The sequence below is a fragment of the Eucyclogobius newberryi genome, unplaced genomic scaffold (genome assembly GCF_026437365.1).
Source record: "Eucyclogobius newberryi isolate DKJ021-1_F unplaced genomic scaffold, fEucNew1.0.hap1 SCAF_21, whole genome shotgun sequence".
Classification (NCBI taxonomy): Eukaryota; Metazoa; Chordata; class Actinopteri; order Gobiiformes; family Gobiidae; genus Eucyclogobius; species Eucyclogobius newberryi.
The window spans coordinates 27,875,343-27,898,065 of record NW_027315846.1 but is presented as its reverse complement, the minus strand read 5'-3'; the positions used below and the strand labels follow the sequence as shown (position 1 = coordinate 27,898,065).

At 45.8% G+C, this 22,723-nt stretch overlaps 1 protein-coding gene across 1 annotated transcript in view; it reads left to right on the top strand.

Moving 5' to 3' along the window:
• The window catches only part of asap3 (ArfGAP with SH3 domain, ankyrin repeat and PH domain 3), an 85,154-nt gene that overhangs the window by 53,889 nt on the left and 8,542 nt on the right, over positions 1–22,723 (top strand). Inside the window, exons 12-21 of the mRNA XM_072457281.1 lie at positions 8,197–8,284; positions 9,478–9,526; positions 10,955–11,115; positions 17,341–17,474; positions 17,565–17,656; positions 18,462–18,648; positions 19,130–19,215; positions 19,313–19,428; positions 21,820–21,887; positions 22,139–22,246. Coding sequence (XP_072313382.1) covers positions 8,197–8,284; positions 9,478–9,526; positions 10,955–11,115; positions 17,341–17,474; positions 17,565–17,656; positions 18,462–18,648; positions 19,130–19,215; positions 19,313–19,428; positions 21,820–21,887; positions 22,139–22,246 — 1,089 coding nt within the window. The remainder of the gene's footprint in view (positions 1–8,196; positions 8,285–9,477; positions 9,527–10,954; positions 11,116–17,340; positions 17,475–17,564; positions 17,657–18,461; positions 18,649–19,129; positions 19,216–19,312; positions 19,429–21,819; positions 21,888–22,138; positions 22,247–22,723) is intronic.

Below are 22,723 nucleotides of genomic sequence, written 5' to 3'. Positions count from 1 at the left end.
GATTTTGCCAAATAATCAATATAAATGACAGTCGTCATAATTTCCAAGTCATCAACCTACAATTCGAATGTTATTGAACAAATGAACAAACATTTTTTTTTATTTTAAAAAAAAACAACTTAAAATGCACTGTTCCAAACAGAGTTTCAATCCATGTTATTGTTGTAAAGAACTGAAAATGGTCATGGCGATAGTGCAGTTACTGCGATAGTGCAGTTACAGTTAATGCGATAGTGCAGTTACTGTGATAGTGCAGTTACAGTTACTGCGATAGTGCAGTTACTGCGATAGTGCAGTTACTGCGATAGTGCAGTTACAGTTACTGCGATAGTGCAGTTACTGCGATAGTGCAGTTACAGTTACTGCGATAGTGCAGTACTACGATAGTGCAGTTACTGCGATAGTGCAGTACTGCGATAGTGCAGTACTGCGATAGTGCAGTACTGCGATAGTGCAGTACTGCGATAGTGCAGTTACTGCGATAGTGCAGTTACAGTTAATGCGATAGTGCAGTTACTGTGATAGTGCAGTTACAGTTACTGCGATAGTGCAGTTACTGCGATAGTGCAGTTACAGTTACTGCGATAGTGCAGTTACTGCGATAGTGCAGTTACAGTTACTGCGATAGTGCAGTACTGCGATAGTGCAGTACTGCAATAGTGCAGTTACTGCGATAGTGCAGTTACTGCGATAGTGCAGTACTACGATAGTGCAGTTACTGCGATAGTGCAGTTACTGCGATAGTGCAGTACTGCGATAGTGCAGTTACTGCGATAGTGCAGTTACTGCGATAGTAGTCACTGCAAATTGATATCCATATGATCTTTTTGTCTGATTTTGCCAAATAGTCAATATAAATGACAGTCGTCATAATTTTCAAGTCATCAACCTACAATTCGAATGTTATGGAACAAATGTCCAATCATAACAGGTTTTTTTATTTAAAAAAAAAACAACTTAAAATGCACTGTTCCAAACAGAGTTTCAATCCATGTTATTGTTGTAAAGAACTGAAAATGGTCATTTGTTAAATGACGTATGTCAGTGTGCTCTCACACCCATGAAGAGCTCTTAATCATCAGATCAACAACTCCTATGGATCTAGTCGCAGTTTGTTATTTTTTTGGCCAAAGTTGTGAGACGAGGAAAGTGAGCCTCATATCACTGCTATGCAACAGTCAGCCACGCCTTCCACGCCGTGGGCGGAGGCACGCCGGGCTCGTCAGACCACGTCATGATTCACCTGATCCCCACGTACAGACAGAGGCTGAAGCTCTGCAAACCTGTAGTGAGGACTTCAGAGAGGTGGAGCAATGAGGCAGAGGAGGAGGAGCTACGTGCGTGTTTGGACATTACAGACTGGGTGGAGCTACATCACAGACTGGGAGGAGCTACACAGACACTGTGATGTCATACATTCTGTGCGGACAGCATTAAAGTCACTTTCAACAATGACAAACCCTGGTTCACACTTAAACTGAGGTTGTGGCAGAAGGAGGCGGAGCACAGGGCGGAGCTAGAGGGCGATTCAAAGATGCAAAGTACGGGTTCAGCAGGAGGTGTCCAGAGCTAGATCTCAAGGCAAGTTTATTTGTAGATTTCACATTTCAAAGTGCTTCACAACAGGAAAAAAATGCATTCAAATCACAAAAAAATTACAGAAATCACAAAACGGATTAAGAAATAAAAAAGAGTGCAAAGAAAATCCTTTGCACATCTAAACAAAACTTAGATTTGAACATTGTCAGAGTAGAACCTGTCTCACATCTTCAAGAAGAACGTCCCAGATTTTAGCTGCATAAAACTGAAACACACCAGCAGGAGTCCTGACTCTGGCACCAGCAGGAGGCCGGTCCATGTTTAGTCCTGACTCTGGCACCAGCAGGAGGCCGGTCCATGTTTAATCCTGACTCTGGCACCAGCAGGAGGCCGGCCCATGTTTAGTCCTGACTCTGGGCACCAGCAGGAGGCCGGTCCATGTTTAATCCTGACTCTGGCACCAGCAGGAGGCCGGCCCATGTTCAGTCCTGACTCTGGCACCAGCAGGAGGCCGGTCCATGTTTAATCCTGACTCTGGCACCAGCAGGAGGCTCGGTCCATGTTTAATCCTGACTCTGGCACCAGCTGGAGGCCGGTCCATGTTCAGTCCTGACTCTGGCACCAGCAGGAGGCCGGTCCATGTTTAGTCCTGACTCTGGCACCAGCAGGAGGCCGGCCCCTGAGAACAGGACTAATGTGATCGTACTTGCTGGTTCTAGTCAGGACCTGAGCAGCAGCGTTCTGGATGTACTGCGGCTGTTTTACAGCTGAACAATTACTTTCCAATCCATCTTTATTTGTACAGCACATTTTACCAAAGCACAGAGTAAAAACCAAATAAAACCAATGTAAAATATACAAAATAATAACAGGCGGTCAAGAAAACTGTCATTGTCAGAGTAAAAAAGGAATGTCCTAAAATGCAACAAGACATTAAAAAGATAAGAGGAGAAATGAATGATCTGACTTCACATGAAATAGTTAAGAAAATGCTCTTTAAAAAACAAACTTATTATGAGAGTGGATCAACATTCTCTATCATGTGGGTGTGTCCCTCATTTCTCCAGGAGAATTATATTGTAGAAAAAGGTCCAGTTGTTTCATCTGGACTCAAACAAGACATTTTGACTCTCATCCAAGAATCATTGTCAATCTGTGAATTTAGACCAGGACCTCAGATATTTATACTAGTCTGTGGTAAGCCCCGCCCACCGGGCGGGCCCTCCTGAAGTAGAAAAAAAAAATTGAAACTTCACCTCTTTATTTTCTCTCAAGCCTCTTGTTTACTATCAGTCCTTTAATGGGCTATTAGTCTCCCTTTTGTCCCTGGCTCACTCTCTCTCTCTTCACTGAGGACCTGATGAGCATCCGAATGCCCTGGAGAGGTGACGTCCAGGGCATTCAGATACTACAAACAACAAGCTGAAAGAACTTTTTTTTAAATACGGGACAAAATGATGTAATCTTAACCAAACAAGACCAAATTCAATCAGTATTTGAATCCTTCTATGAGTAAAATCAAAAATTTCAGAGGATAAAGAGGATGATATTAATTCCTTTTTGGACCTTAATTTATCTGTTATGACTGAAATAAGTTTTGGAAATACAAGGCCCAATCTAAAGATCAAATACCAATAAATCTCCAGGAGCGATGGGTTCACCTCAGAGTGGTATAAAGCTCTAAACACACACCTCAGAGTGTATAAAGCTCTAAACACACACCTCAGAGTGGTATAAAGCTCTAAAGACACACCTCAGAGTGGCATAAAGCTCTAAACACACACATCAGGGTGGTATAAAGCTCTAAACACACCTCAGGGTGGCCTAAAGCTCTAAACACACACCTCAGAGTGTATAAAGCTCTAAACACACACCTCAGAGTGGTATAAAGCTCTAAATACACACCTCAGAGTGGTATAAAGCTCTAAATACACACCTCAGAGTGGTATAAAGCTCTAAAGACACACTTACTCCTTTCCTTTTGGAAACTTAACTGGCCCTTAATAAAACTCCTCCCCTTCTTGTGTGGAAAAAAGAAGAAGAAGAAAAGAAGAGAAGGAGCGACTGGACTGTGCCTCATAGAGACTATTTCTATTCTGAATGTGGACTATCGTTTATTCACCTCAATTATGTCCAAAAGAATGGAACAAATCCTCCCAAACTGAATCCACAAAGATCAGACAGGATTCATGACAATCGACAAACACAAGACGACATAAGACGATCCTCACACACAATGAGACAAATACAAACAACTAAACAAAGATGTGATCATAAGTCTGGACGCTGAGAAGGATTTTGACTCTGTAGCTGGGCTTATTTATTTAAAGTGCTAAACACATTTTAAATCAACAATTTAATTATTAAAATCTTAGGACTCTTTACAATGGTCCAACATCAAGAATTAAAATCAATGGTCATGTGACAGATCCACTGACTCTGGAAAGAGTCAGACAGGGCTGTGCCTGGTCTCACCTCCTGTTTGATTTGTATTTGGAGCCATTGGCCTAATTTATTAGACAATCAAAAACAATTCACAGAGTTACAATTGATGGGACATAAAGTTGCTGCAGATGATGTTCTATTGTATTTGACCAAACCAGAAATGTCCAAACCCAGTGTCATGAATTTTATTCAAGAAGTTGGTCCAATGTCAGGATACAAAATTAAAGTACAAAACATTGAAATTCTCCCTTTCTGGCTCCCCCCTCTGACCTATAAAAAATTTACCCATTTAAACGGCAAATAGAATCTCTTAGATATTTAGGGGTGGAACTTCATAGAGAGCTATCAACTATTCTTTTTACTACCATAAAAGCATCTTGAAAAATTGAACATTATCTCCTACTTAAAGGCGCAATGGACGATTTTTCGGCAATTTGAGAACGCAGGCGGAAGTGCGCATGCCACTCTCCCGTTCGGACTGATACAACACACGTGCGTTTGTTTATTAGCGCGACGGAGCGGAGCGCATCGCATCGCTCGTCTCCCGTAGATTTCTGTCCACTTCTGCGTCAGCTTGAACTGTCTTTCTCGTCTTCATTTTGCCCCGTACACTGAGGGAACTATATTATGATAGATCCATGCGCTTAGGCACGCGGAAACGTGGGGACGAGTCTGACGCGGCTGCAGGTGAGCGATAGGTGCGTTTTATGATTGATACGTGGCAGGACAAATGATTTATCCACGCCACGAGGAAATATGATTAAAAAAAATTGCTGGAAAAAATCGTCCATACCACCTTTAAGGTTAAAAACTATAAAAAGGTTTGAAACTATATTAATTATTGTTTTGCCAAGATTTCTCTTCTGATTTCCATCCTCAACAGACTGTTTGATGAGTGGAATAAAACAATCTCTAGATTTGTATGGCAAGGGAAAAAAAACATATTTGTTTCAAAAAATATGTAGTATTTGTTCCACTCTTTTGGACATAATTGAGGTGTATATATACAACTCCTATTTTTTTATTTTGTTCTTCTGAAATTCCATCATCTTTATCGTCTGGAATTTTTGCAAAATGTTTTTTATAACAGGATTCAAATGCTGATTTGAATTTGGTCTTGTTTAGTTAAGATTACATATTTTTTTGTCCCGTATTTTAAAAATTGTCCTTTCAGCTTGTTCTCTAATTTTCCAAGATAGTAATTTAGAAAATGTATTTACACTCTCATAATATCTTGTTTGGTAAAGAGCATTTTCTTAACTATTTCCTCTGAAGTCAGATCATTGATTTCTTCTCTTATTAATCTCTTATTAATCTCTTATTATCTCTTCTCTTCTCTTTTTAATTTCAAGGCTTTCCTCCAACATTTTTTTTTTTTGCATATAATTTTTCTTTTCCTCCTTTTGTTTCTTTTCTCTGAGGCTATGGCTATAATTTGTCCTCTCAAGACTGCTTTGGAAGCGTCCAAAAGGATGTGATCAGTATAATTTTCTCCCAGATAAGTCTTAATGTTGTTGGACATTTTGTCCTTAAACAAAGGGTCATTAAGCAGCTGCATTGAACCTCCAGTGTGTTCTTTTGTCTTTACTCCAAATCTACAGAAATGTGGAGCATGATCACTTAGGTCTATTGTGTCTATATCTGCTTCAGTCATTTTACATCTGTCTTTATTGAGAACAAAAAAGTAATCCATTCTGGAATAGATTGTTTGCGGATTAGAAATATGGGTATACTGGGGTGCTCCCCCCCACGATGTATTTAGTCAGAGTTTATGTCCTAAAGCAGGCGCCAACATGGAGCAGAAAGTCTGATGTTAAACACAAATAAATCATGTCATCAGTCTCTTCAAATGAACAGAAATGTATCTCCATGGTGACCACGACCTGAACTCACATGCATGCCCCACGCTGGAGGCTCCACCTCTCCCGAGGAGCACCTCTGCTTCTCCTGGTGTTCTGAGGAGCACCTCTGCTTCTCCTGGTGTTCTGAGAGTTTTTTACCTTCTAAAGTCAGAAGAGTCTCAAGGAAAGAGAACCCATGTCTCAGTTTCCTCCTGAGTTCGTCACAGATGTGGTGGAACTTTTGCCGTTGTTGACGAACCTTGTATGGAATATCTGGAACAAAGAAGACGCGCTTGTACTGGAGGTCTCCTTTAACCCTGGAGGTCTCCTTTAACCCTTGAGGTCTCCTTTAACCCTGGAGGTCTCCTTTAACCCTGGAGGTCTCCTTTAACCCTTGCAGCCTTCATGACCCGTTCCTTCACACGATCTTTAAGAAACATAATTTTCAGGCCTCGTGGTTTATCAGCTGCTGGTCTTGGTTGTCATGGTGATGTGCTCTTTCTATTGTGACAGGAGAGACTTTAACTCCTGAGTCATCAAGGAGCTCAGGAATAATCTTCTCCAAAAAGCTTTCTGTTTCCTCTCCTTCTTCTCCTTCTCCTTCTTCTCCTTCTTCTCCTCCTTCTCCTCCTTCTTCTCCTTCTTCTCCTCCCACAAGCCTCAGGTTAGAACCACGTGATTTGGACTCCAAATCCAGGAGCTTATTTTTCATTTTGTTGTTCTCCGACTCCAGCGTGGTCACCCTGGCCCACAGCGCCTCCATGTGACCCACAGCGCCTCCATGTGGCCCACAGCGCCTCCATGTTGCCCACAGCGCCTCCATGTAGCCCACAGCGCCTCCATCTGGCCCACAGCGCCTCCATGTGGCCCACAGCGCCTCCATGTAGCCCACAGCGCCTCCATGTGGCCCACAGTGCCTCCATGTAGCCCACAGCGCCTCCATGTGGCCCACAGCGCCTCCATGTGGCCCACAGCGCCTCCATCTGGCCCACAGCGCCTCATCTGGCCCACAGCGCCTCCATCTGGCCCACAGCGCCTCATCTGGCCCACAGCGCCTCCATGTGGCCCACAGCGCCTCCATGTAGCCCACAGCGCCTCCATGTGGCCCACAGCGCCTCCATGTAGCCCACAGCGCCTCCATGTAGCCCACAGCGCCTCCATGTGGCCCACAGCGCCTCCATGCCATGTGGCCCACAGCGCCTCCATGCCATGTGGCCCACAGCGCCTCCATCTGGCCCACAGCGCCTCCATCTGGCCCACAGCGCCTCCATGTGACCCACAGCGCCTCCATCTGGCCCACAGCGCCTCCATGTGACCCACAGCGCCTCCATCTGGCCCACAGCGCCTCCATGTTGCCCACAGCGCCTCCATGTAGCCCACAGCGCCTCCATCTGGCCCACAGCGCCTCCATGTGGCCCACAGCGCCTCCATGTAGCCCACAGCGCCTCCATGTGGCCCACAGTGCCTCCATGTAGCCCACAGCGCCTCCATGTGGCCCACAGCGCCTCCATCTGGCCCACAGCGCCTCCATCTGGCCCACAGCGCCTCATCTGGCCCACAGCGCCTCCATCTGGCCCACAGCGCCTCATCTGGCCCACAGCGCCTCCATGTGGCCCACAGCGCCTCCATGTAGCCCACAGCGCCTCCATGTGGCCCACAGCGCCTCCATGTAGCCCACAGCGCCTCCATGTAGCCCACAGCGCCTCCATGTGGCCCACAGCGCCTCCATGCCATGTGGCCCACAGCGCCTCCATGCCATGTGGCCCACAGCGCCTCCATCTGGCCCACAGCGCCTCCATCTGGCCCACAGCGCCTCCATCTGGCCCACAGCGCCTCCATCTGGCCCACAGCGCCTCCATCTGGCCCACAGCGCCTCCATCTGGCCCACAGCGCCTCATCTGGCCCACAGCGCCTCATCTGGCCCACAGCGCCTCCATCTGGCCCACAGCGCCTCCATCTGGCCCACAGCGCCTCAATCTGGCCCACAGCGCCTCATCTGGCCCACAGCGCCTCATCTGGCCCATAGCGCCTCCATCTGGCCCACAGCACCTCCATCTGGCCCACAGCTCAGCGGCTCCTCTAGCAGATTCGACGGGGCCATGGCAGTGATCACTTCGGCTCAAAAGTTCTCTCCATTCTGATGCAAAGAAGTCCAGAGTGTTATTGTTGTTGACTTATTTGTTGTCTGTTGTACATGTTTCACCCAGTAATCTGTTTTTACATGGACTCGTAATCTTTTATATTTTTCTACTGATCCTAACTGTACTGAATGTAAATGTATGGTTTGTATATTTCTGGCATTTACAGGGACAACGGTTGGAAACGAGCTAAGCTACAGCTTACACTGGTGATTAACATGTGAATCTTACAGGTAAACCGACCTCCAGCAAAGATGAACCTGCTGACCTGTCAGGTGCGACCCAACCCTGAGGACAGGAGGACCTTCGACCTGGTCACTCGTATGTATCTGACCTCTGACCTCCTCTTTGACTGCTGGCTGAATCCGGCTGGAGCGTCCTTCAGTGTCTTGTGCCGACTCAAACAAAACATTACTGACTTGAGCCAAGAGATGAGAGGAAAGAGGCATGTCCCACCCTGAGCCTCTTGCCTGACCAGCCATTCCCAACACATTTGACAGACTTTACAAAACCTGAGGGTCTGGGATCCAACCCATTCGCGCCAATTCCCAAAGGGAGTGATTGACAGGCGGATTAACCAATCAGACAAACGAGTTGTCCGTTCGTGTCTAAACAAACATGGTGGATTACGAGGAATGAATAAAAATAACAGACTGAGAAACGTTGAGTCAACAAGCGACGCACTAAACTCTGTAAATCTCAGGTAAATAAAGTTATATATTTTGTTCTGAATGTTCCGAAAATATTTGAGAGACGTCTTCCGCATTTGAGAGACACGTGACACAAAGTCTTCTGCATGTGAGAGACACGTGACACAAAGTCTTCTGCATGTGAGAGACACGTGACACAAAGTCTTCTGCATGTGAGAGACACGTGACACAAAGTCTTCTGCATGTGAGAGACACGTGACACAAAGTCTTCTGCATGTGAGAGACACATGACACAAATTAGCGGTGATGGTTGGAGCGGTAAATGCTGGAAAGTTTTTTTTGACGCCCTCCAATGGTCCGATTCCAGACCGAGATGCATTCGAACAGAATATGGGCGGGGCTGGTGGGTCAGGCAACTGAGCCTCTGACCTCCACACACTCTGACCTCCACGCTCTCTGACCTCCACATTCTCTGACCTCATCTGACCTCCACACTCTCTGACCTCCACACTCTGACCTCCACACACTCTGACACCCTCTGACCTCCATACTCTGTGACCTCCATACTCTCTGACCTCCACTCTCTCTGACCTCCACTCTCTCTGACCTCCACACTCTCTGACTTCCACACACTCTGACCTCCACACTCTCTGACCTCCACACTCTCTAACCTCCACACTCCCTGACCTCCACACTCCCTGACCTCCACACTCTCTGACCTCCACTCTCTCTGACCTCCACACTCCCTGACCTCCACACTCTCTGACCTCCACACTCTCTGACCTCCACTCTCTCTGACCCTTGGAGGACCCTAAAGCAGTGCATTCTTGCAGTGACCCTTGACCCTTGTGTTTGTTTGTCCAGATAACCGCACGTACCACTTCCAGGCTGAGGATGAGCAGGAGTGTATGATGTAAGTCACACATTTGTGCTCAGTTTAGGGCCTGAGCAGAACGTTCTTGAGTGAAGAGAACAAATATGAAAAGACGGCTCAAAAATGGATTGACACGGCAGCGATGGGAGCGCCGACCAGACAAACTTCAACGTAGACGATTGAAACTTGGCATAAAATGTAGGTCAATGATCTTATGACCCCGCCCTAAACCCTACAGGAAGTGGGCCATATTCACACATCATCATCTTTTGACATTTCCTCCAACAGTTTTCATTCAACACTTCAAACATGGTCAAAATGTGCAAATCCCGCGTTTGATTAAAGATGATGAACAGTGGGTGTGGCCATGGTGACAGTGGGTGTGGCCATTGTGACTTTGTGAAAAAATTAAAATACTAAATTCTTTTACAAACCCTGTCGTATTTGAACACGTCCCCTGGGGCCTCCACAAGTCTGAGATTGTTCCTACGTCATGCAAGCCACCATCTTGGTTCTCAGCGCCCGTAACTCATCCATAGTGTCTGATATATGTTGCTCCGCCTCAACGATGCATGCTCTGCCCCCTCCTCTCACTTCTCTTTCCTCCATGCTCTCATGCCCTAACTTCCTCCATGCCCTCACTCCCTCCATGCCCTCATGCCCTGCATGCACTCACTTCCTCCATGCCCTCCATGCCCTCACCTCATGCCCCGCATGCCCTCACTCCCTCCATGCCCTCCATGCCCTCACTCCCTCCATGCCCTCCATGCTCTCATGCCCTCCTGCCCTCACTCCCCTCACTCCCTCCCTCCTTTCCCTCATGCCCTCCATGCTCTCATGCCCTCCATGCCCTCACTCCCTCATGCCCTCCATGCTCTCATGCCCTCCATGCCCTCACTCCCTCCATGCCCTCCATGCTCTCATGCCCTCCTGCCCTCACTCCCTCCCTCCTTGCCCTCATGCCCTCCATGCTCTCATGCCCTCCATGCCCTCACTCCCTCCATGCCCTCCATGCTCTCATGCCCTCCTGCCCTCATGCCCTCCATGCCCTCATGCCCTCCTTGCCCTCACTGTTGCCATGTCACGCTGCATGTCACACAACATCAGGGCCACCTGTTGTAAAGTTCTCTCCTCCCTCCAGCCTGTAGGATACTTGAGAGTCCACACTGGGAATGGAGTTTGGTTTATTGTGGGAGGGGCTGTAAGCAGCCACGCTGGGCCTGTTAGCCATGTTAGCTTTGTTAGCCATGTTAGCTAGTGTGGCGGGCTGTTTTCAATGGAGGCCTCGGTCCGTCAGCTTGTTTTGTTTAGTTCCCGTGCTTACTCCTCTTGCTCCTCCTTAAATCGAGAAAAAATATTTATAAATTCAAACTAGAAAACGGTAAAAAACTGTTGAAAACAAATGATCTTCCGTAAAAGAAAGTCAGAGTTTGTCATCCAGACCGTATGGGCTCTTTTGTGTCTCAGCTGGATGTGGGTGCTGCAGAACAGTAAAGAGGAGGCTCTGAACACGGCTCTGGGCGGAGAACAGCTGCAGGGAGGCGGGCTACACGAGTTATCTCGCTCCATCATCACTGAACTCAAACACACACCCGGAAACGACGCCTGCGCCGACTGTGGAGCTCCAGGTGGGAATGTTAACTGAGCTACATGTCTTCAGTCTGACATTTTGTATTTGTACGTGATTATATTGACATGGATTAAACCTGAATGACCATTGAAAGTCCTCTTATATACTGCGGTGGTGGAAAGTACAAAAGTAAAAGTACTTTGTTTTAGATATCTGTACTTTACTTACAGTGGATACGTTTTACTTTTAACAGGACTTTAGAAGTTCTATTGCATAATCACTCTTATTTTTCATTATCAATAACAGTAAGTTATACATCATTTTAAAGATTATTTTCTCCACAAAACAAATAATGATACGCAAATACCAATAGTCCCAACTTTTCCTAACACATGTTTTACCTGTTTTGCTGTTTATGACGGCCTCATCGACGTTCAACCCTTCAGTAAGTGGACTCGTTCTGTCCGTAATAATCCACAGAAAAACAATATCCTCTTGTATTTTCCTGAAGTTATTGGATTTCGAGATATTGTCAAGTAAACAAAGTTTTCTTCTGTGAAAAAAATCACAACAAACGCTCGTCCGGCGCATTTCTCCGTCCATAACAAATGACCTGTTTGACTTAAAAAATGGTGTTTGGCATTGATCTTTTCTTCAGACTGTTAGCTAAAGAATGAGACCATCCACGCATTTTTTTGTCCACGGGTTTGTTTTTTACAGCCGCCGGGGGAAAAAAGGCGCCGCCATTGCAGCGCTTCAGACGCGTGGATCTTTGTTGTTTATCTGCACCTAGCGTTGTGTAAAGATGACGTAGAACATTTTGATTGACGTTATTCTAGCCAATGAGCCAAGCTTTTGAACAGTGGGTGGGTTTTAGGAAAGAGCCAGACGGAGAGTTCTCGAGGCCTATGCGCGAATACAATGAGGAGCCAGTTTTTTCGGCGTTTTCTGATTTTGTTAGATATATGTATAATTATACCAATAAAAAATGAAAATATATATCTATTTTTTCACCTCTATATGGGAAATTCATGGGTAAACTCATTTACACATTTTCACATACATTGTTTTTAGCAGTTATAATAGGTATTAGTGGCCTACAAAACATCAAAATGTATGTTTTATGATCATAGAGGAGCTAAAATTGTAATAAAACAGTTTGGCACAGTTGTCGCATATTTGGATCACTTGTTCCGAATATACTTTTTCATACAAAAAGGTCAACAGCACCAAAATGCCTGTTCCTAGAGCTCTGAAACTTTACAGGCCTCCTGCCTGAGGGGAGTGGCCTCCTGCCTGAGGGGAGTGCCTCAAATAGTATCCAGGGTGAGATACTATTTGATCCGACTTGCTCGTCCCAGAGTCTGCAGCCGATCACCTTCGCAGCAGAGCGCACAATGAGCTGTAGTCTCTGTTTGTCCCTGGCTGTGGCTCCAGCGTACCACACGGTGATGGAGGAGGTGATGGAGGAGGTGAGGATGGACTCAATGATGGCCGTGTAGAACTGCTACATCATCAGCTTGTCTTTCCTCAGCTGCTGCAGGAAATACATCCTCTGCTGGGCCTTCTTGATGAGGAGCTGATGGTGGGCTCCACTTGAGGTCCTGGTGATGGTGGTGCAGAGGAATCGGAAGGCTTCTACGGTGGTGATGGGGGGGTTCTGAGATGGTGTAGGGGGGCTGGGGATCATCTCCACTGTCTTCTGGGCTTTGAACTCCAGGTTGTTACCGCTGCACCAGCCGCTCCACCTCCTGTAGACAGACTCATCCCCGTCCCAGATGAGCCCGATGAGGGTGGTATCGTCATGGTGATGAGGGTGGTGTCGTCCACAAACTTGATCAGTTTTACGGAGTCGTGGCTGGAGGTGCGGCAGTTGTTCACAGGGAGAAGAGCAGGGGAGAAAGTACACAGCCCTGTGGAGCTCCTGTGCTGATAGTCCCAGTGTCTGAGACATTCTTCCTATGCTGCACGCACTGCCTCTGATCCATCAGGAAGTCGGCGCTCCCCCTGCAGGTGGAGTCAGGCACGTTGAGCTGGGAGAGCTTGTCCTGGAGCAGAGCAGGAGATGGTGTTGATGCAGACCTGAAGTCCACAAACAGGATCCTGACGTAGGTTCCCGGGAGTCCAGATGCTGCAGGATGTGTAGAGCCAGGTTGATGGTGTTGTCTACAGCCCTGTAGCTCTGTAGGTGAACTGCAGGGGGTCCAGCAGCAGGGGGTCCAGCAGGGGGGAGGTGAGGGACTTGAGGTGGGGGAGGACCAGGCGAATGACTTCATGACAGACGTCAGCGCCACAGGTCTGTAGTCAGTAAGTCCAGTGATCTGGGGCTTCTTGGGGACAGAGACAATGATGGACGACTTGAAGCTGGGACATGGCATGACTCCAGGAGGTGTTAAAAATGTCTGTGAAGACAGGGGCCAGCTCGCCTGCACAGTGTCTTAGGGTGGTGGGAGAGACACCGTCTGGTCCAGCAGCTTTCCGGGGGTTGGATTTCTGAAAGAGCCTGAAAAAGGACAAAATCAATAATCCAATAACATTGGAAGTTTTACATGTCGCATCCCTTAACATGAACAGCATATTGAACCATATCTAACAATCAAAACATTTAACAGAAATGAGAAAATAAATAATATACATTATATTTTTACTAGAGACCAATTTGAATGACATTGAACATCAAAAACTAACCACATTTTGTAATAAAAAAAATCTTACTTTTCACCACACAATGTTAATGGCAGAAAGAAAATATAAACAGAAATATTTTTACTCCACTCTGAGGGAACCCTCATCAGTGGTAAGGATTGGAATTTTTACCTTCATTAGACGTTTTGAACTCGAGAGGCACTGGAGGAACAATAAATAAGAAGTTCTGTAAATTGATGAAGAATTAAGATCAATGGCCACCTGAAAGATCTGCAGACTCTGGAGAGAGGGCTGAGACCAGGCTGTGCCAATATAAATAAAATCAAATACATTTCATGGTGTCACAATCGATGGGATGGAATATAAAAGTGCCTGCTATGCAGACGATGTTCTATTATATTTGACCAAACCAGAAATTTCCATCACCAAAGTGAAGCGATTAAAAAATGGGCTCGCTGTCTGGATACAGACAAATCTTTTTGGGGAACCTCCTTTTCCCTTGAGGAAGACCTACCCATTTAAAGGGCAAATGGATTCACTGAGATATTTGGGTGTGGTCCTGCATAAAGATTTATAAACTATTCTGGAGAAAAATTATACCCCTCTTTTTACTGCTGTAAAAAATACTTTGAAAATGTGATATTCCATACATAAGTCTAAGTCAAGCGATTGAAATCAAAAAAATGAATCTATTGCCCAGATTTCTTTATCTGTCCCTAACTCTTCCAGTCTCCACCCCCAATCGGCTGGTTGAGGAGTGGAATAAAACAATCTTAAGATTTGTATGGCAAGGCAAAAAGCCATGTATCAAATTGAAAACTCTACAACTATCAAAAGGAGGCGTGATTTACCTTGTCTGAAAAAATAATCTTATTTCAGGTCAGATCAGAGCGTTGCTGGTGTGACCCAGAATATGAAGCTCAATGGTCTCATATTGAGAGTGATGTGGTGCCGGGGGTTCCTGTACAGGTCTCATACTGAGAGTAATGTGGTGCCGGGGGTTCCTGTACAGGCCTTATACTGGGAGTAATGTGGTGACTGAGGTTCCTGTACAGGCCTTATACTGAGAGTAATGTGGTGCCTGAGGTTCCTGTACAGGCCTTATACTGAGAGTAATGTGGTGCCGGGGGTTCCTGTACAGGCCTTATACTGGGAGTAATGTGGTGCCGGAGGTTCCTGTACAGGTCTTAAACTGAGAGTAATGTGGTGCCTGGGGTTCCTGTACAGGTCTTATACTGAGAGTCATGTGGTGCCGGGGGTTCCTGTACAGGTCTTATACTGAGAGTAATGTGGTGCCGGGGGTTCCTGTACAGGCCTTATACTGAGAGTAATGTGGTGCCGGGGGTTCCTGTACAGGCCTTATACTGAGAGTAATGTGGTGCCGGAGGTTCCTGTACAGGTCTTACTGGCAGATGACAGACGCTTGAGTCATTTGGAGGAAGTGAAGAATCCCTGGCTCAAAGGAGCTGATCAAAACATACAAACTGTTGTTGAAATGTTAAAATCTTAAACTGGATGGCTTATGACCAAGGTTTTGCACCTACAACACAGATTGTTACCACCCAACTGTCCGCCGGCGAGCATTTTCTATATCTCAAATATTCTCTTACATCATCACTTTTATTTCCGTGGTCAATACCAGGAAGTTATACATCATTTTAAAGCTTATTTTCTCAACAAAACGAATATGTCATTGATTTACATTGAATAATATGCCCCAAGAAGCAATTACCAATAGTTTGTGAGAAAGTCTCAACTTTTACAAACGCATGTCCTGTTTGCTGTTTATGACGGACGAAACGGCTTTAATTCTGTACATCCTTGTACTCAGTCTGTCCGTAAGGAATCATTGAAAAACAATATCCACTTGTATTTTTCCTGAAGTTTTCCGATTTCGAGATATTGTCAAGTAAACAAAGTTTTCTTCGTTTCTCGCCGGACGAGAATGCGCTTGTTCGGCGCATTTTTCCGTCCATAACAAATGACCTGTTTGACCTATAAAATAATGTTGGATATCCTTCTTTTCTTCAGACTGTTAGCTACAGAATGAGACCATCCACAATTTTTTTCTGTCCACAGGTTTGTTTGCTACAGCCTCCGCAAAAATAAATGTGCCGCTTGCGACGCACATGGATTGCACTGTTTACATCTAAATAGCGCCGCATGCTAGCGACGTAGCAGACTTTGAATGACATATTATTCTAGCCAATAAGAATAGCTTTAGAAAGAGGGGTGGGACAAAGGGCTTATTGACACAGAATCTTCTGTATTATCGTGCGTAAGGCTCATGTAAGGCTGTAAAGAGCCAGATTTCTCGACAGTTCTCATTTTGCACATAATGTTTTCTGATTTTATTAGCCTTTTGGATGTGCATTTTGTTAGATATATGTATTATTATACCAATACAAAAATAAAATAAAAATGTTATAATTGTTTTTTTTTTTTTTTAACCTCTATATGGGAAATTCATGGGTAAACTCATATTTACACATTTTCACATATATTGTTTTTAGCAGTTATAATAGGTATTAGTGGCCTACAAAACATCAAAATATATGTTTTATGATCATAGAGGAGCTAAAATTGTAATAAAACAGTTTTTGGATCACTTGTTCTGAATATACTTTTTGATACAAAAAGGTCAACAGCACCAAAATGCCTGTTCCCAGAGCTCTGAAACTTTACACAGTTGTTGTCAACAAGATAAACATCATGTACAGTGAACAGCATAAACACACAATGAAGTATGTCCTGCTCAGGACCATTACAAATTGACAATATTCAGGCGAGACTAAAAAAGGATGTTTTGTTTATGTTTGGGCTTCTGTAGTGTAAGTTCTGAAGCCCTGACAGTGTGACATGTGCACATCTGCAGAAACTAGAAGGCCTAAGCTTTCTAATGATGTATCACACTTGCATGTGGAACATAAGATCCTCTTTTAATAAGCAATGTCATTTGGGTATGTCCAACCATTGTGCACAGGGCGAAATAGGTGGATGGTAACAGGTTACGAGTTTTTCACCAGATTGTAAAAGATAATCACATGAAAAGTTTTGTGTTGCCTTGTGGCCGAGTGGTTACGAAACTGCACACGTAGGCCTGGCTCTGAGAGGCATACGTGTGTAGTTTCATAACAGTGTCGTTTAAATCCAGACTTTGACAATTTGCTGCATGTCCTTCTCTCTGATCCCCCATTTCTCACTCATCTGTCCTGTCTAATAAAGCATACAACCCGAGCTAACGAGCATCACACACAAATGATGCCCCTCCTCTTTTCCTCCTGTGTCTGACGTCCTCATCTGTTTGGAGACAGCTTCAATGACACAGGTTTTCCTCTGAGGTTTGACTCCCATGGGTTCTTTCTTTGTGGTCCATGTTCTCACCTTTTCTGTGGACGTTTCCTCTGGAGTGCTCCGCCCGCCCTACCACTTATAACATGTACAATAGGCTCCTCCCCTCTGTGGCCAGGACTCCCCTGAAAAAGGTATTCTAAATCTCAGTGGGACTTTCCGGGATAAATAAAGGTCGTTACGTATATTTTGTCATGTCACACTATTACTTTAATATTTTTTTCTCATTTAACAAAACTAAGTGATCTTCTGCCACACGGCGACACTGCTGCTCTCTGTGCTGCAGAACCCATGTGGCTGTCCACTAACCTGGGCATCCTGACATGCATCGAGTGCTCGGGGATCCACAGGGAGCTGGGCGTTCACTACTCCAGGATCCAGTCGCTCACGCTGGACTTCCTCAGCACCTCGGAGCTGCTGGTACGGCCCGACCCCATCGTGCAGTCTCTGATTACAACTGCGCCTGTCAAAATATGTCTGTGTCACATTATATTTCTGTGTATATTATAGTTGGCGGTCAGTATTGGCAACACGCTGTTCAACGACATCATGGAGGCGGGGCTTCCCAGCGATTTGGTCAAACCTTTGCCACACAGTGACATGTGAGAGAAAGTTCTCTATTTTCTTTTATACAATATACAAATAGTACCTTTCAACCCAGAAAAGCAATACAAGGTACATTTAAAAAAAAAAAAAAAAAAAAAATATATATATATATATATATATATATATATATAGTTTCTTTAATGTTGCACTATTAAGTTTTGAGTACGTATGTATTATTACACATACTTACTGTATGGTCTTAATTGGATTGTTTAATTCTGTCTAACGTGTATTTGATCGTGCTCATGAAAAACGGGAGATATTCGTCTTTGAGGCTCAAATAGTTTTTAACTCATGTGTGAATGTCAAACACTGCTGTATATATATATATATATATATATATTATATATATATATATTACACTAACGACATGATACTAATCGCACCATCAAGCACTAGAGCCACTTTATATAATCCACGTATGGAACATGGGGCCAAAAATTGCTTAATTTTAAATTGGACAAATTTGATCATATTGTTTTGTAGTTTCTATGCCTTAGTTTTATCTGGATGTGTTTTATTATTATTTTTTGTACTTGTTTGTGAGTTAAGTGTTTAAAATTAAATTTAAAAAAAGAAGATGGAAGTTGAATCAGATTCAGGGCTCAATGTATTTGATCTGAACTCTTCAAAAACACTTGGACCAGGTGACGGTCGCTAATGTTTATTCTCATTATGTTTTAAGATATGTTCTTCTTTTAATGACAAAGATAAATCCCAGGCTCAGGCCTCAGTTCTCTCACTTCTGCCAGGATGAGCTGATCCTTCTGGAAGGTTCTCACACTGAACCTGTCTGTGCAGGAGAGCCAGGAAAGAGTACATCGTGACAAAGTACGCTGAGCGGCGCTACGTGGTGAAGAGGGCGGAGTCAGACCCAGGCCGACTGTACCACGCGGTCAGGACTCGGGACATGAGTGCCCTCCTGCAGCTGTATGCAGAGGGTCAAGACCTGGTCAAGCCCCTTCCCCTGCCCGACACACACGCACCGGTCAGTCCAAAGCCCCTGCCCGACACACACACACACCGGTCAGTCCAAAGCCCCTGCCCGACACACACACACCGGTCAGTCCAAAGCCCCTGCCCGACACACACACACACACACACCGGTCAGTCCAAAGCCCCTGCCCGACACACACACACCGGTCAGTCCAAAGCCCCTGCCCGACACACACACACACACACACCGGTCAGTCCAAAGCTCCTGCCCGACACACACACACCGGTCAGTTCAAAGCCCCTGCCCGACACACACACACACCGGTCAGTCCAAAGCCCCTGCCCGACACACACACACACCGGTCAGTCAGTCATGTTCTCTTTCAATCTTTATAATGCTTTTAGGATATATTTTCACCCCAAATGGTTCAAACCTAAAACAAAGATGAACTCAGATTAATATCTACAAAATGGATATCAATCTGAGTAAACTTTGAAGTTTCATGGCTTCTAGTTGTGTTGTGATGTTTCAGCCGCTGAGGGAAACGGCTCTGCACGTGGCTGTGCGTCAGGAGGAGAAGAGCTCACTGGCCCTGGTGGACTTCCTCTGTCAGAACAGGTCAGAAGCACCACTGGCTCTGACAAGAGCACAGTACTTTGTAATGATGCAGTACTTTGTAATGCTGCAGTACTTTACAGTCTGTGTGCTCCTGCAGTAACTGCGTGGAGAAGAAGACGAGTGAGGGCAACACGGCTCTGCACTACAGCGTCCTGCATCACAAAACAGAGGCGCTCAAGCTGCTGCTCAAGGCCAAGGCCGCTCTGCACACAGGTACAGAGGAGGTTCTGCACACAGGTACAGAGGAGGCTCTGCACACAGGTACAGAGGAGGTTCTGCATACAGGTACAGAGGAGGCTCTGCACACAGGTACAGAGGAGGCTCTGCACACAGGTACAGAGGAGGCTCTGCACACAGGTACAGAGAAGGCTCTGCACACAGGTACAGAGGAGGCTCTGCACACAGGTACAGAGGAGGCTCTGCACACATGTACAGAGGATGCTCTGCACACATGTACAGAGGAGGCTCTGCACACAGGTACAGAGGAGGCTCTGCACACATGTACAGAGGAGGCTCTGCACACAGGTACAGAGGAGGCTCTGCACACAGGTACAGAGGAGGCTCTGCAGACAGGTACAGAGGATGCTCTGCACACATGTACAGATGAGGCTCTGCACACAGGTACAGAGGAGGCTCTGCACACATGTACAGAGGAGGCTCTGCACACATGTACAGAGGAGGCTCTGCACACAGGTACAGAGGAGGCTCTGCACACAGGTACAGAGGAGGCTCTGCACACAGTACAGAGGAGGCTCTGCACACAGGTACAGAGGAGGCTCTGCACACAGTACAGAGGAGGCTCTGCACACAGGTACAGAGGAGGCTCTGCACACAGGTACAGAGCAGTCCAAGTATGGCTTTGCAGCGATTGTCACGTGGTAATTGTCAAGAAAAAGTTGAAAGTTAAAATACCAGGTCAGGACTTCCAGGATGTTAGTTTGGACGCGTCGGGTCGGCTACGGTCGTATCCATGGAAATAATCCGCCTTTTTTACGAGTTCACCTGGCAAGACCCAATATTTACACATGGGAGCAGACATAAAATGAGTTTGGACACTTATTTAAATAAAGTGTCTAAGATAAACAAGAAGAAAAACGCCACCGAGAATCAGGCTAGTAATGCTGCACCTGAGCGAGCTAACTCTGCTCCAGCGCCAGCCTCTGCGCACTCAGGTGGAGGTCGCTTCTACACCACCCGCTGCGCGCCCTGGCCCTGGCCCCGCTGTGCGCCCTGGCCCCGCTACTGGCCCTGGCCCCGCTACTGGCCCTGGCCCCGCTACTGCCATGGCCGCGTCACACAACCACAACTGCTCCAGATCCGATTCTTCTTCAAGGGAGACCCAGAGCGAGATAGACCCGGTGATCATGGCGGGTTTAAGGGAGAATACAAAGACACAAAGATGGATGCGGCCCTGGCCCTGGAGGAGGCCTCTTATCTGAGGGACACTGCGTGTTTTGACAGATAAACTGGACAACCTGGAGATTGTCTGCATTCCAGAGGACCCTGAGGGCAAGGGTGTGGTCAAGTACATGGAGATCTGGGTCCTCCAATATCTCAAACTTCCAACGAAAGCTGGGACAGTAACGATAGACCGGCCCGAATCAGCATCCAAGACCCATTATGCTGAAGTTCTACAGCTTCAGTGATAAACAGCATGTTATGACGGCATCTAAGCGTCTCAGGCGGCAATTTTCCCTGGACCCCTAAAAGTATGAGTTAAGAGAGGACCAGTGAGCTAATGACACCGCTGATGTCGTGACTTAAGTACTCCAATCAGACTGGCTACACAGGGCTGTGTGGAAGGCCCATTTTGGCTGCAGAGGAAGCGGCACCGATGCAGAAGAGTGAACTGAATAGTCTCTTGATGATGTGTGAATGTGTGAATATGAGTGTATTGACGTGGCATGAATGGATGGGTTGAATGAGCTCAAAGGGGTGAATTCCAAAAACTGGAGGAACCCAAAGAAGGCAAGCAAGAACATGCACCCGATTGTTCGAGTGAGAGTAGGAGAGATGGGACCTGAGCAGATGTGTGCAGCGTTTGAGAAGGTTAGACGCTCAGGGAAGAGCAGGGTCTTTTCTCTTCTCATTAGGTTTGATTGGATTTAATATGCTGTTAACATGATCACTTTTCAGATGCCGTTATTTGTTGTTAATTGTATTGAAATTACCCTTATTCATGTACCAATGCTTTGAAACTGTCTCCTGATCAAATCAAACCGGAGGGAAGTTCTGAGCCTAACCCGAGCCGTCTCCGGGTCCCAGCCCCGCCAAAGAGCTGGGTGTAAATACCATCCTTAAATCAGTGTCATAATCATCAATCATCATCATGACAACTGAATGTGTCTTGATCATTCAAACTCCAAAAAATGCCAAAAAAATGTCTAAAAGAAAAACAACTATTTAAATAAAAAAATAGATAAATGAGCAGACATGAGCAGCAGGATGAGCTGGGCCGTTCTCAGAGTAAACAGAGTAGACCCTTTCTTTGAAGTAATCCACTCTTACAATACTGTCAGAGATATGAGTGAATGAACATGTACAAACACATGGATGCTCACTGGAGCCGGGCCCGTCACGTCCCAATGGTTCTTGTGTCCACAGTGAACGCTGCAGGGGAGACGCCCCTGGACATGGCTCGGAGGCTACAGCACACACAGTGCATTGAACTGGTGAGACCTTCTCTCCTTTTCACAGAACACACAGAGACAGGATGAGTCTATATGAGTGTGTTCTGAAAGTAGCAGAGGGAGAGCACCACATCCAACAACTCCACAGCATAAACCTGCACCGTGTGATTTCATTTGTGCTCTACAGCTGAACAAGTGCATTCTTTATTTAAAGCTAGCAAATGTAGCAGGTCAAACCTGGTACTTTCACATAGCATAATTCCTGATCTCAATCTCTTCTTCTCCTGCTCCAGTTGGAGTTGGCGCAGAGTGGAAAGTTTAACGCTCAGATCCATGTGGAGTTTATGTGGGAGAGCCAGGCCCAGGAGCTGTACGACAGTGAAGACGATCTGGATGAGCGGGTAACATACTGCACACTGTGGTGTTCACCTGTATGTCCACTAGGGGTGTTTGCCTGTATATGTCCACTAGGGGTGTTCACCTGTATGTCCACTAGGGGTGTTCGCCTATGTATGTCCACTGGGGGTGTTCACCTGTATGTCCACTAGGGGTGTTCGCCTATGTATGTCCACTAGTGTCTGGACTCTGTGTGATGCTGACCCTTTGCAGTTTTGGTCTCTGATGTCAGATTGAATGAGTGAAGCTTGTGTCTGGAGCAGGGTCTGATTGACACTAGTTTAAACTTTTGTTTGCATTTGACAATTCCTCTTTAAAAGCTGATGTTAATTTAACCAAACATTAGTTTTATGGACGTAATAAACAGTGTTGTGCCTGAACGCGTTCATTCTGGTGTCTGTGAACGGCACATTTATTGGCTCGAGCCTTCCATGGAACATGGAATGCGACGAGACATTGTTCTTGCCTGGTTTCTTATTATA